Source organism: Chelonia mydas, chromosome 24 (genome assembly GCF_015237465.2).
Source record: "Chelonia mydas isolate rCheMyd1 chromosome 24, rCheMyd1.pri.v2, whole genome shotgun sequence".
NCBI lineage: Eukaryota > Metazoa > Chordata > Testudines > Cheloniidae > Chelonia > Chelonia mydas.
Genome location: NC_051264.2, coordinates 5916994 through 5930138, shown reverse-complemented (window position 1 = coordinate 5930138; position 13145 = coordinate 5916994). Strand labels below are relative to the sequence as shown.

The 13145-nt window shown below is 52.2% G+C and overlaps 1 protein-coding gene across 1 annotated transcript in view; it reads left to right on the top strand.

Annotated features, from left to right (window-relative positions):
• LOC114020545 (perilipin-2) overlaps window positions 1-13145 on the top strand; it is a 48349-nt gene that overhangs the window by 13782 nt on the left and 21422 nt on the right. Inside the window, exon 6 of the mRNA XM_043534990.1 lies at window positions 845-1032. Within this exon, the coding sequence (XP_043390925.1) occupies window positions 845-1032 (188 nt within the window). The remainder of the gene's footprint in view (window positions 1-844; window positions 1033-13145) is intronic.

The window sequence follows — 13145 nt, the reverse complement described above, 5'->3', positions numbered from 1 at the left end:
ACCCTGGTTTGTTATTGTAGGGTTGCCCCTGGGGGCTAGGCTGCACACCCTGGTTTGTTATTGTAGGGTTGCTCGTGGGGGCTGGGCTGCACACCCTGCTTTGTCCATGCAGGGCTGCACACAAGCACTGAGCTGCACACAGGGATTGTTAAACCCGTTGCGCTGATCAAAAGCCTCTACAAAACCCTGCGGCGCTTTGCACGGGGATTTGAGCAGACAAAGGCTGTTAGCTGCCGCGAGCTCCCCCAGCGCGCCTGGGCCTTTGCTGCTCAATGACCTGGAGCAGAATTCTGCTTGGCAGCATTTCTCCAACATTCGACTCTGTCTAAACATCCCGTCCCTGGGCCTTCCCGCCCGGTGCCTCCCCTAAGCCTGCTGTTGCTCTGCAGTGAGCTCCCGCTGCCCTTGAGCTAAGGTCTCAAACGGGGATCAGAGAATCTCCCCGTGCTGTGCGGCAAACCCACGTTAGCCAGGCCCCTTGGCAGCCCAGCTCAAGCTCCTGCAGGGTTCTCAGCAGTCCCTTTGAAACCCCTTGCTCGCTGCCTTTGCAGGACAGATCTTCAAGGGTCACCCCAATTTAGGGATTAGAGGGTCTTGAGCCTCTTCTGCCCCTGCCACCTGAACTATGGGAGAATCTTCATGAGATGTGAAGCTCTCTGACACCCAGTTGAGCAGTTCTGATTCCTTACAGTAGAGGGCAGTGGTGCACATGCTCCCCTCCCCCCGCAGATGGTACCTCATTTTCAGGGGCACAATCCTCTTTTGGTACTTTTGCCCAGCCCCCTCCACCCAATCTCACCTCCTGTCCCATCATCTGTCCCTGTCCCCTCCCCGCCCAAAACAGGAAGGCAGGAGCCAAGCCTCACAGGCATGAAGCAGAGACCGGAAAGCGAGCGGACCCTCGCAGGGCGGCTGCAGCTTGTGATTGCTACCTCGGCCAGGCGAGCAAACCGGAGAGCGTGGTCGTATGCAGAAAGACTATGGAGTTTGATGTGCCGGGCCCTGAACCAGCTACTGGAGTTTGCTGTGGCGGTATGGTATGGATTTATTCCATAGGGTTAGCTATGGGATCCCCAATGGCTGCAGGACACACGGGAACCCCAGTTCTGCCACGGCCCCTTTCGTGCCGCTTCCCTTCATCTGCTGTGGCGCTGAACATGGTGGGTTAGGTTCGTGACCAGCAAAAGCCAACAAGCAAGCTGCTAGCAAAACAGGCCCCTGAGAACCTCTCGGCTTCTGATGGAGGAGCTAGGGGTATTTGTCTTATGGCTGAACTTAGAGATCCGGAGCCCTGTGCTGCGTAGGCATATAGTAGGCAAGACAGACAAAGGGTGGAAGGGGAAACCGAGGCACAGAGAGCGACACGGGCTTGCCCAAGGTCACCCAGCAGGTCTCCCGGCTCCCAGTTCAGTGCCCTTCCCAACTTGCCTGGCTGCCTTCCAGGTGCTGTGATGCAGGTTTCTCGCCTTGCTGTCAGCGAGATGCAGGGCGTGTGGGTGAGGAACTGAAAGAGATCCAAGCGGCTTTGCAGCCTCTGGCATTGGGAAGGGGGTGTTCCCAACTGGAGAATGAGGAAGAGGAGGGAAAAGCTAATCCTTTGAATCTTTAAGAACATAAGAACGGCCAGACTGGGTCAAACCAAAGGTCCATCTAGCCCAGTATCCTGTCTCCCAACAGTGGCCAATGCCAGGTGCCCCAGAGGGAACGAACAGAACAGGGAATCATCAAGTGACCCATCCCCTATCGCCCATTCCCAGCTTCTGGCAAACAGAAGCTAGGGACACCATCCCTGCCAATCCTGGCTAATAGCCATTAATGGACCTATCCTCCATGAACTTATCTAGCTCTTTTTTTGAACGCTGTTATAGTCTTGGCCTTCACAACATCCTCTGGCAAGGAGGTCCACAGGGTGACTGTGCTTTGTGTGAAGAAATACTTCTTTTTGTTTATTTTAAACCTGCTGTCTATTAATTTCATTTGGTGACCCCTAGTTCTTGTGTTACGAGAAGGAGTAAATAACACTTCCTTGTTTACTTTCTCTGCACCAGTCATGATTTTATAGACCTCTTCACATCTGCCAGGGTGTTGCTTTGGATTAGTGCGGAGCCTGCTAACGAAGCTGGGTGGCTGGACAGCCGCAGGATCTCATTGCTCCTAACGTTGGTCTGACAAAAGCAGGCTTTGACTCCTTCCCGGCTCATGTAACGCAGCCCCTGCCACTGGGTTTGCTGGGGCTAATTTTGTGGCCGCACCAAAGCTCCTGAATGTGCCAGGTCCCCCAAAAAATCCAATGCTTCTCTACCGTCAACCTGTTCCATGTGTTGGAGTTGTGCAGACTCTGCTTGTTCTGGCCCAGGGGCTCACAAAGAAATCGCTTGAATCTGCGGGGGCAGGTTCTTTGTTCTGCGTCCGGCATGAGCTAACCTGAGTCCTGCAATCTCAAGTGCTTTCGAGCCCTGAGGAGGCCTTTGCGTTGGGCTAGGGAGAGGAACAGGCCTGTCGCAGATGGGCTTTCAAGGCAGCGCTGGCTGGCTGGCTGAATATAATGCTATTACTTGCACGTCTCGCCGGGGGATGTAATGAGGGAAATATGCCGTTGAATGTTTGTAAGAGCTGTAATGAACCCCTTTCTGAATGCAATTTGATCGGCCTTCAAGCCTTTGTCTGCCCCACTAGGACGCTTGCCATTATTCCAACCGCTCCTGTACATTCCTCTGCGGGGCTTCGAACATTCTGCACTTGCAGAAGCAGGTTAGCCTTGTCTCATCCACCCCACGCTCCTTGGCTGTTTCACATCCTCTGGCAGGCGGGCAAACGAGATTGCAGGTTCTCGACTCAGATCCCGGGGGGACCCTCCCACCATAGAATGGCCCTGGTGTGAATGGGACACAGACTGACTGAGTTACGCTGTGGGCAGAAGGGGGTAGTGAGGGGGCACTGGATTGGCTCAATTCCTGGGTCTGCCCCTGGCTGACCTTGCATGAGTCACTTATAGCTACGTCAATGTTTAAAGCCAGCAGGGACCGATCACCTGGCCTGACCCCCAGTGTAACGCAGAGCAGAGAATTACATCCAGTTAGGGAGCCCAAGAACTCATGTGTGACCCAAGCATCCTTTCCAGAAAGGAATCCAGGCTGGATCTGAAAACACCTAGAGATTGGGAATCCGCCACTTCCCTGGCACTTGGTTCCGGTGGTTACTCACCTTCCAGGCTAACGATTTGTGACTTAGTTCTAATCTGAATTTGTCTTGATATTCCCTCAGTTTCCCATCTGCAAAGTGGGGATGATGCACCGTAGCTCCCGGGGTGGTGAATTCGTTAATGTCTGTGAGCAGGGGCTGCGGGGCGCCATTTAAAGCTGAGGAATGGGGCGGGGAGGGAGAATCTATTCAGGTACCTGCTCTGTGGCCTATCTAGCTATAGGCAAACTAGGCAGCTGCCTGGGGCCACAGATTCTGCCTACGGTGACAGGAGCGGCCAGGTCAAACCTGAGCAGTGCTGTGATCCCATGCGCCAGGTCGCAACGCCACTCGCTCAGATTTGGCCCCGACTCCCCCCCCTTCCCCTGGTCAAGACAGAAGAGCAGCCAGGCCAAACCTGAGCAGCGCTGCAACCTGGCACTTAAAAGTACTTGTGCCATGGCTCAGGCGGGCCTCACCCTGGCTCCCTGGCCGGTGTCTGTAAGGTGCTCAGACGCTGGGGTGTGCAGGGCATAAAAGCAGGTAGATTGTTCAGGGATCAGTGCGTACAATTGTGGCTGGAGAGGAGCTTACGCTGCTGCGGCCCACGCTGTACCTGCTATGAGGGTAGAGGACCTCCGGGTGGATTCCACTGGAGCTATGGCTGGTTTACACTAGGTGGGGGTCTGGCCCAGGGACTAGACCACCTTTCATATGAAGCAAACCTGGCGTCCTGAGAGCTTGGGACTAGGATATCCAGATCCACAAGACCACCCAGAGTGAGACTCGTGAATATCAGCCAGCGTTGTGAACCCTCTGGCTTCTCGGCACGAGTCCCCCCTCCACTTGCCTGGAGTCATGTTAGCCCAGAGCGGCAGGGGATCTTGCACCTGCCTCCGAAGCAGCTGGTGCTGGCTGCTGCGGGGCTCAGGATAGCGGGCGAGAGGGACCACAGCTCTGATGCCAGTCCTCCTGGCCACTGGTTCCAATCCAGCCCAGGTGGGGCGCTACATGATGGGTGTTTGGGGGCCTCTGCCTGTGTGGATTGAGTTAGCTGTCTATCTTCGGGCCTTGTCTGGCCCCCCCAGCACTCTAATATGTAAGCACCCTCTTGAATGAATTTATCCTCCCACCCCACCCTTTATGGGCCAGTGCTGTTATCCTCATGGCACAGATGGGGAGCCGAGGCCCAGAGTGGCTAACTGACTAGCCCAAAGTCACATAGGAAGCCTGTGTCAGAGGACAGGATTGAGACCCGGATCTCCAAACTTGCAGGCTAGCGCCCTAACCCCTGGGCCGTCCTTCCTGCTCTGGCGAGAAATGAAGCATGAAGGATGTCAGCCCACAGAGGTCTCAGCCCAGACCCTTCACACTTAATGCACATAGTATGTCTCCCCCTGAAAATAATAACAAATCTCATACCTCTCCCCTGCAATTTCCCCTCAAGGATTAGCCGAGCAGCTTTCATCCCCCTACCGCCTCCAGGAGCCTTTCCTGAGCGCACGGCGCTTTGAAAGGCAGTGATCAAGTGACAGCAAAGATCCACCCTTGTTAAGTTCAGGGGCTCGGCAGGGGGCACAGCTTGGTGGGATCTGGCCCTCATTGCCAGGAGCCGGGGGAGGAGAGTGGGGGCAGGGCCCCGTGCCTTGCCATGTGCCGCGATGATGACAGGTAATGTTCCTGCTCTTGACGGCAGCCCGCTGCCTGTAATTTGGCACAGTGGGTTGTGAGATTGGCGTGGCTTGCCGAGCTGGGAGAAAGGCTGGCTTTGTTGTGACTCTCTGACGGCCAGAAAGGACGGGCGGGGGCGGGTGGGTGGGTGGGTGGGGGGGGATGGGTATTTCCACCTGTCCGCATGTGTGTCACCGTGTCTGTGCAAGGGAGAGCGTGTACATACATGTGAATGCACACCTGTGTGTTGGTTGGGGGGATGCATGCACAGCTATAACTGCAAATCTCAGCCCATCCTTAACTATTAACCTTCTAGCAATGGTGCCGTTGAACACACATGTGGGTATTTTCCGTGGCTCTGTGGATATTCCATTGATGTGCCTGTTTTCAGAGCTTTGTGTGTGTGTCAGCCTGTCAGCCAGCCTGCAGGCAGGTGTGTGTGTGTGGAATCAGGGGTCAGTGTGTGGAGAATGTATGGCGTGTTTGTGCACTTGCAGTATGTGTGGGTGTAGGTGTGTGCATTGCATGTCTTCCTTGGGTGCTTATGTTTTCCTGGCCAGAGCGGGAGTGGGGATGTTCTTTAAAACACAGCCCCTGTCTGCTTCGTTAGGCCTCTCTGATCCCTTCACCCCGTGTGGAGAGGGCTGGTGTGTGCTGGGGAGGACTGATCGTCCCCTCTCTGTTGACTAGAGATTTGCCTGAGGCAGCTGGGGAACCAGCTGTGGGTTCGAATCATGCAGCGAGAGTGAACCCAGGGACAGCTCCTACGCTGGTAGGGCCCCCCCGCTGCTCTGCAAATGGGAGCTTGGAGGCTCAGCCTTGAAGTGGACACGGAGCAAATCTACATGACGCAGGGACAGAAATGCCGTAGCTCTGTCCAGACAAGCGCTCCCATTTGTTGCTACCAACCGTGCTAGTGCGGAGCAGACCCGCGTGCGTGTACAGCCCCTAACACACCAGCGTCCTAATCCTGCATGGGATTTCTGGGTGCTTTTGCAATATAACTAATTGCACACAGAAAGAACTCTATTAAGGTTGCAAAGTCAAGCACTCGGAGGTCAGGAGGTGCTGGAAGGAAAGCTGCCGGTGCATCCTTAATTCCACCCCTTTGTGCCTATGCATGGAGACGGCCTTTCTTTTTTTTCCCCCGTACAGGAGCCTGGCCCCATTCAGTCCACAGGGTGGAGTGGTCACTTAAAGAGCAGCTACTTAATTGTCTACTTTCTGCTCATTGTTCAGTAGGTGACTGCAGGCTTTTATTTATTTCACACTCTTCAAAGCCTGCACTGAAGAGGGGAATGATTAATTTCCTCATGGGCTTTCCTAGGGCACTCACCCCTGTAGCATGTGAGCGCTTCCCAGGCGAGTTTATTTTTACCACACTCCTGTGAGGCAAGGGGATGGTATTATCCCCATTTTACAGACGGGAAACTGAGGCACATAGCATTCATAGCCACTCATGTTGGGTACCCGATCTGAGGTGCTGGTATCTTTTCAGAGTACATAGCATTATATCACACTTAGTGTATTTCATAGAATCATAGAAGATCAGGGTTGGAAGAGATCTCAGGAGGACATCTAGTCCAACCCCCTGCTCCAAGCAGGACCAACCCCAACTAAATCATCCCAGCCAGGGCTTTGTCAAGCCAGGCCTTAAAAACCTCTAAGGATGGAGATTCCACCACCTCCCTAGATAACCCATTCCAGAGCTTCACCACCCTCCTAGTGAAATAGTTTTCCTAATATCCAAGCTAGACCTCCCCCATTGCAACTTGAGACCATTGTTCCTTGTTCTGTCATCTGCCACCACTGAGAACAGCCGAGCTCCATCCTCTTTGGAGCCCTGCTTCAGGTAGTTGAAGGCTGCTATCAAATCCCCCCTCACTCTTCTCTTCTGCAGACTTAATAACCCCAGTTCCCTCAGCCTCTCCTCGTAAGTCATGTGCCCCAGCCCCCTGATCATTTTCATTGCCTTCTGCTGGACTCTCTCCCATTTGTCCACATCCTTTCTGTAGTGGGGGGCCCCAAAACTGGGCACAATACTCCAGATGTGGCCTCACCAGTGCCGAAGAGAGGGGAAGAATCACTTCCCTCGATCTGCTGGCAACGCTCCTACTAATGCAACCCAATATGCCATTAGCCTTCTTGGCAACAAGGGCACACTGTTAACTCATATCCAGCTTCTCATTCACTATAATCCCCAGGTCTTTTTCTGCAAAACTGCCACTTATCCAGTTGGTCCCCAGTCTGTAGCGGTGCATGGGATTCTTCCATCCTAAGTTCAGGACTCTGTACTTGTCCTTGTTGAATTTCATCAGATTTCTTTTGGCCCAATCCTCCAATTTGTCTAGGTCATTCTGGACCCTATCCCTACCCTCCAGCATATCTACTGCTCCCCCCATCTTAGTGTCATCGAACTTGCTGAGGGTGCAATCCATCCCATCATCCAGACCATTAATGAAGATGTTGAACAAAACCGGCCCCAGGACCGACCCTGGGGGCACTCCGCTTGATACCGGCTGCCAACTAGACATCCAGCTGTTGATCACTACCCATTGAGCCCGATGATCTAGCCAGCTTTCTATCCACCTTATAGTCCATTCATCCAATCCATACTTCTTTAACTTGCCGGCAAGAATACTGTGGAAGAGCGTATCAAAAGCTTTGTTAAAGTAAAGCTATATCACGTCCACCACTTTCCCCATATCCACAGAGCCAGTTATCTCATCATAGAAGGCAATCAGGTTGGTCAGGCATGACTTGTCCTTGGTGAATCCATGTTGACTGTTCCTGATCACCTTCCTCTCCTCCAAGTGCTTCAAAATGGATTCCTGGAGGACCTGCTCCATGATTTTTCCAGGGATTGAGGTAAAGCTGACTGGTCTGTAGTTCCCCAGGTTCTCTTTCTTCCCTTTTTTAAATAGTGCACTATATTTGCCTTTTTCCAATTGCCCGGGACCTCCCCCGATTGCCACAAGTTTTCAAAGATAATGGCCAATGGCTCTGCAATCACATCAGCCAATTCCCTCAGCAGCCTCAGATGCATTGTGCATGTCCAGCTTTTCTAAATAGTCCTTAACCTGTTCTTTCACCACTGAGGGCTGCTCACCTCCTCCCCATACTGTGCTGCCCAGTGCAGCAATCTGGGAGCTGACCTTGTCTGTGAAGACCAAGGCAAAAAAAGCCCTCTCTCCAACACCACCTGCGTAACCACACGTTTACTTCCACAATTCAATGGTCCCTACCTGGGCCTTTTCCTTCAACAGGGACTATGAACGAGAACATGGCTTGTGCCTCAAACTCCTTTATCCTTCTTCCCAGAGCCACATAGTCTGCAGTGACCCGCTCAAGGTCATTCTTGGCAGCATCATTGGTGCCCACGTGGAGAAGTAGGAAGGGGTAGCGGTCCAAGGGCTTGATCGGTCTCGGCAGACACTCCGTCACATTCTGAATTCTAGCTCCAGGCAAGCAGCACACTTCTCGAGTTTCCCGGTTTGGATGGCAGATGGATGACGGTCCCCCTTAGGAGGGAGTCTCTTACGACCACCACCCATCTCCTCTTGGGAGTGGTGGTCATGGAGCCCCCATCCCTAGGACAGTGCATCCCATGCCTTCCGGTCGATGGGGTCTCCTTCTGATCCCTTCTCTCAGATGATTCTTCCAAACCATTCTCCGCTGCAGTACCTGTGCAGAGAGCCTGAAAAAGCTTTCTTACCTCTATCTGCATAGGGGGTACATGAGTTCTCCTCTTTCTTCTTCTGGAGGTCACATGCTACCAATTTCTGCACTGCCCTCTTTAATTCTTCAGCATGCTGTGCCTGCAGTACCAACCGCTGACTTCTATCCAGAAAGCTGTCGTTTTCTCTGATGCAACACAGGGCTGATACTTAGGTGTCTAGTCCTTTAACCTTCTCTTCCAACATGGAGACCAGCTTGCACTTCGTACAGACGAAAGTCGCTTCTATCCTCTGGGAGCAAGACAAACATGGCACATCCCGTACAGGTCACAACAGCTGATCGCTCACTATCCATAGTGTTTTCCTTCTAAGAGCCTCTTCAGATGTTGTATTTACTGCTCACTTTTCAGAAGCCTGAAAGGCAAAAAAAACTCTGTAGGACCCCAGGTGAACTCCCTCTGTTTGCAGCTCACTCCGTTTGCAACTGGCAGCTTTTTTATAAGGCTGCTGGCTTGAAGCAGATTGCCCTGGCTCAAAGCCTTCCCTCCAATCAACCACCCAAGGCCCATCTGGAGCAAAGAACTCCCAATTCACAGTTTTCAAACAAACAACCCCGTGGTCAAACGGTCCCTGCAACTGGCACCAGTCAAACATATGGTCCCAGCAGACAGACACTCGGATATTTAGCCCACCAACTCACCACACAGCCACCCAGTGCCGCACTCACCACACTCACCGTAGTTCCTCTCCAAGGGTTCCCAGGCAAACTCCCTCTGTTTGTTTCTCCTCTGTTCGCAGCTCCAGCTGCCAAGACTTCAGTTGCAGCTGTGAGCCCTCAGCGCTTCTGCCCGTCAGATCCCAAGCTCTCAGGTCGAGTGCCCAAGAAACGAGGAACGTGCAATTAGTGACCACCTGGGAAAAGTTTGGTGCCAGTGTCTTGCCCTGCATCACACAGGAACTCTGTGGCAAAGGCAAGGGTAGAATCCAGCCCTCCAGAGGAGCATTCAGCTGCCTTAACTATGAAACCGTCTCTTCTCTTCCTGCAATGTCCTGACTTGCTGTCCATCCTGTGCAACGAATGTGGAAGGGGTCCTGTGGAACACATAACGTATGGGCATGCAATTAAAGGTCCGGCTCTTGTCCCCCTGCATTCAAATCAGGCAGCTTCCTCTTCAAAGCTGCCTGGGTCTAGCAGGGGGTCTTTGAGAGCACAGAAGAGAGATTTTCCCTGCTCTCAGATCAGGGACAGATCCGGCACAAACTTCAGCAGCCCAGAGCTGCAATTGCAGGGAAAGTCTTGGTCAGCGCCAGGCTGGAGCATGCTCAGTGTGGACCAAATCTTCAGGAATTTAGCTGCTAAAATATAAAAAAACTCTACTGAGCACATGCAAACTGCCGTTTTTAAAAGACTCATAATTAGGCCAAATTTGAGTGGATTTCCACTGGCACAGCACAAGGCACATGCCTGGCACAAAGGTCACCCCCGCGCCAGCCCCGCCAAATTTCAGGACCCTGCTCCAAAAGCCTAGAGCTGCTAGAGCTCTCTAAAGAAAAGGTTACCAGATTTTTTTAACATGGGCAAAACAATGTATTTTTCTCTAGTCTCATTATCAGAAACAGCTGAAACATTTTGGCTGACACTTTCAGTTCAGCCTGAAGCAGACACCCAGCAAGGAAAATTCCCCCCCAAGTGGTTGAAGTTTGGCAAAGTTATAAGCAACTGAAAACAGGGGCTTATAATGAGAAGTGTCAGGCAACCTAAATACCAATCCCACCTCTAATAAACCCTGTCAATCTTAAAAATACTAGTGTAGAGCAGGCCTAGGTGTTTGTACAGCACCTAACAGGCAAGGCCCTGATCCTGAGTAGGACTTCTGGGTGCTGCAGCAGTTGAAATAATTATTAGTCCTTAGTTCTTAGCAGTGCAACACTCGTACTGTGATCAGAGGGAGGACTGAGGGAGGACGAGACCTGTGCCTTCCAATTAGCTTTTCAACAGCTGCTGTCCTTGCGTGTTGATTCCAAGCAGGCTTCCCCCACCAACGACCCCACGGTGTTTGTTCTTTGCTCTGTTCGGCCCCTTTGATGGATTGCTCCTTCCCAGCTCAATCCCGTCCCACTCCCCGAAATGGTCTTGACACGGCCTGTGTCAGCGCGGCTGTGAGGAGGTCAAAGGAGATGCTGAAAGCCAAGCGGGACCAGCTGTAATTGAGGCGTGTGTCTCGCTCTGATGAGGTTTGCATGGAATTTCTCCAGCCAGGTCGGGGTGCGATGGGTGCTCATTAATCCTGTTTAGCAGTGCATTGGTTGGTAAAAGACATACCGGCCCCTGTGTGGCTATGCCATGTTTCCAAGGTGGTTAGTCTGTCATAGAGCTGTGTAGATATTGGAGGACATGAGGGAGGGCGGGTTGGTTTGGGGGGAAGGGGTTAGATAGAGGAGGAGGAGTACAAGCTGTTGCTGTGTCTGCGTGCTCCATAGTTAGCTGGAGCGATGGGCTGGGAGCAGTGTGAATAGCAGTAGTGTGCATTGTACCTGCTCTCGCCACGCTGTTCCGGTGGCTGTTGCACCTTGCGTCCATATGAGGCACTCTAGTCAAGTGTTGCAGGGCCCTCCTGCAGTCCCTGTCTGAGCTCCCTGAACCAGCAAGCAGCTTGTGGGAGAAGGATTCTGGGAGCCTAAGGGGATGGTGAATTAAAACTGGCTGGGAAGTGGAATTCTTTAGTGTGGACCAGGCCTCTCTATGCCCAGCAATGCTGGATCCAGACTGAGATGGAATGTAGGTTACACCCAAATTGTATGTGTGGGGGGCAGCCACCTATCCAGAACATTTCTGCAGGACAAGACCTGATTCTGTGCCACATGGTACAAACATGGCTATTAAACTGCCCTGAAAAGGATTTCAGGCTGGCAGAGCATCAACACTGTCACCTCTCATGGTCATGCTTCAGTGGCCGGTGGCAATGGGTCAGGAAGGAGTCTTTCCTAGCTGCTTCCCAAGCTACTGGGAGTTCCACGGAGGTGTATCATTCTGAGCTCTGTGGATCAGGTCAGCACGGTATTTGGGATGGCTACTGCCTTGGCCAATACACCTGGGATTGAACTGGGGAACCTCCAGAGCTAAAGGCATGTGCTGATACAGCTTGAGGCTCACCCTCTCGATGGAGCAGGTGCAGGGAGACGAGTAGCACTCGCTCATCAATGGATTGTATATGCACAACCAATGCTGGGGGAGTCTGTGTCCTCCATTAGTGGCAGGGCCACATAAAAGGTTTGATGCTGCTATCTAGCTATGTTAGCTCATGCTCTGAGTGTGGAAAGTCTAGGGTTCAAATCCTGCTGTCAACCTAAATATGGTCAATTACACATGATCATCTATACAGCAAGGACCTGACCCCAACAAAGCCTTCTCCCAGCATGCAGAGGGGTTGGTGTGAAACCTGGGGCTGTGTAAAAACCCCAAAAGGAGCGGGCTTGGTTGCTTAGCTTGGGTTTAGGAGTGCTTCAAAGTGTGGGTCAGGGATGTAGAGGAGGAAAGGGAGGGAGCAATCTGCCCCTGGACATTATTCTTAAGTTAGCAAACTGTCTCTCTCTGCCGAGAAATTGACACGCTAAGGTGGGAAGGCGCTGCTGGGAGCATGAGCCTCTTAACGTGAGGGCTCTTTGCTGCAATTTGAGGCATTCAGGAGAACAAACAACTTCCCTGGTAGAGCAGTAGCTTGCAAAGACTAAAAAGAGCAGCCCCCCACTCCCTACCCCGCTGCACAAAGCGAAAGGAGCAAGAGCCATTAAAGGCAGCAGGAAAGAGAAATTGACACATGTTTTTCAGAGCAATGAAAAGAGCTGCCTTTGTGCTGAGCTTTTAGTCCCAGCTGTATCTTGGGCTGGCTAGGATATTAATACTCAAAGGCATTTTAACAAAGCACCAAGCCTCTGTGGATCAAGATCCTTATATGGCCGGCTGTTCAGATGGTATAAATAGCACAGGCCCGATTCACCCCAGCTGTGGATCTGGCCCATTGACTTCAATGGAGCTGGGCTGATTTACAGCAGCTGGGGTGCTGGCTTGTTTTTCAGTGCCACATTTTTGACCAGGGCTAATCACAACCCTCTCCCCCAAAACAGGTGTTACCTCTATTTTATAGACAAGCAGAGGTAGCTTTACCAAGTCAGTGGTGGAGATAGAACCCAGGAGTCCTGACTCCCAACTGAGCTGCTGTAATCCCTAGACCCCCTGGCCTGATTCTCTTTTCACATCGCCCCTGTAAATCAGGAGTAACTTCACTGAAGTCAGTGTAATAGAACTTCTGTGAAGCCTGGGCTCAGGTCCCATTGTTTTTAGTGGGATTATACCAGGGGAATTTGGCTTGTCGCTTTCCCAGCGCTGCGTTGTCTTGGAGCTTGCTGACTGAGAACTGATAGCACCAGTGTGGTGTACCATCCCCATAACATGTGGGTACAGATCCCACTGTGAGTACTGCAGCAGTGACCTAGAATATTGTGTAATGGGAGATCACCGTTTCCAGAGAAAGGTCCGTTGTTCTTAGGGCTGGAGAAATATTGTGTCAAATAGGCAGTGCTGTGGCTACCTTGGTTAGCTCAGATGGGTGTGGCAAG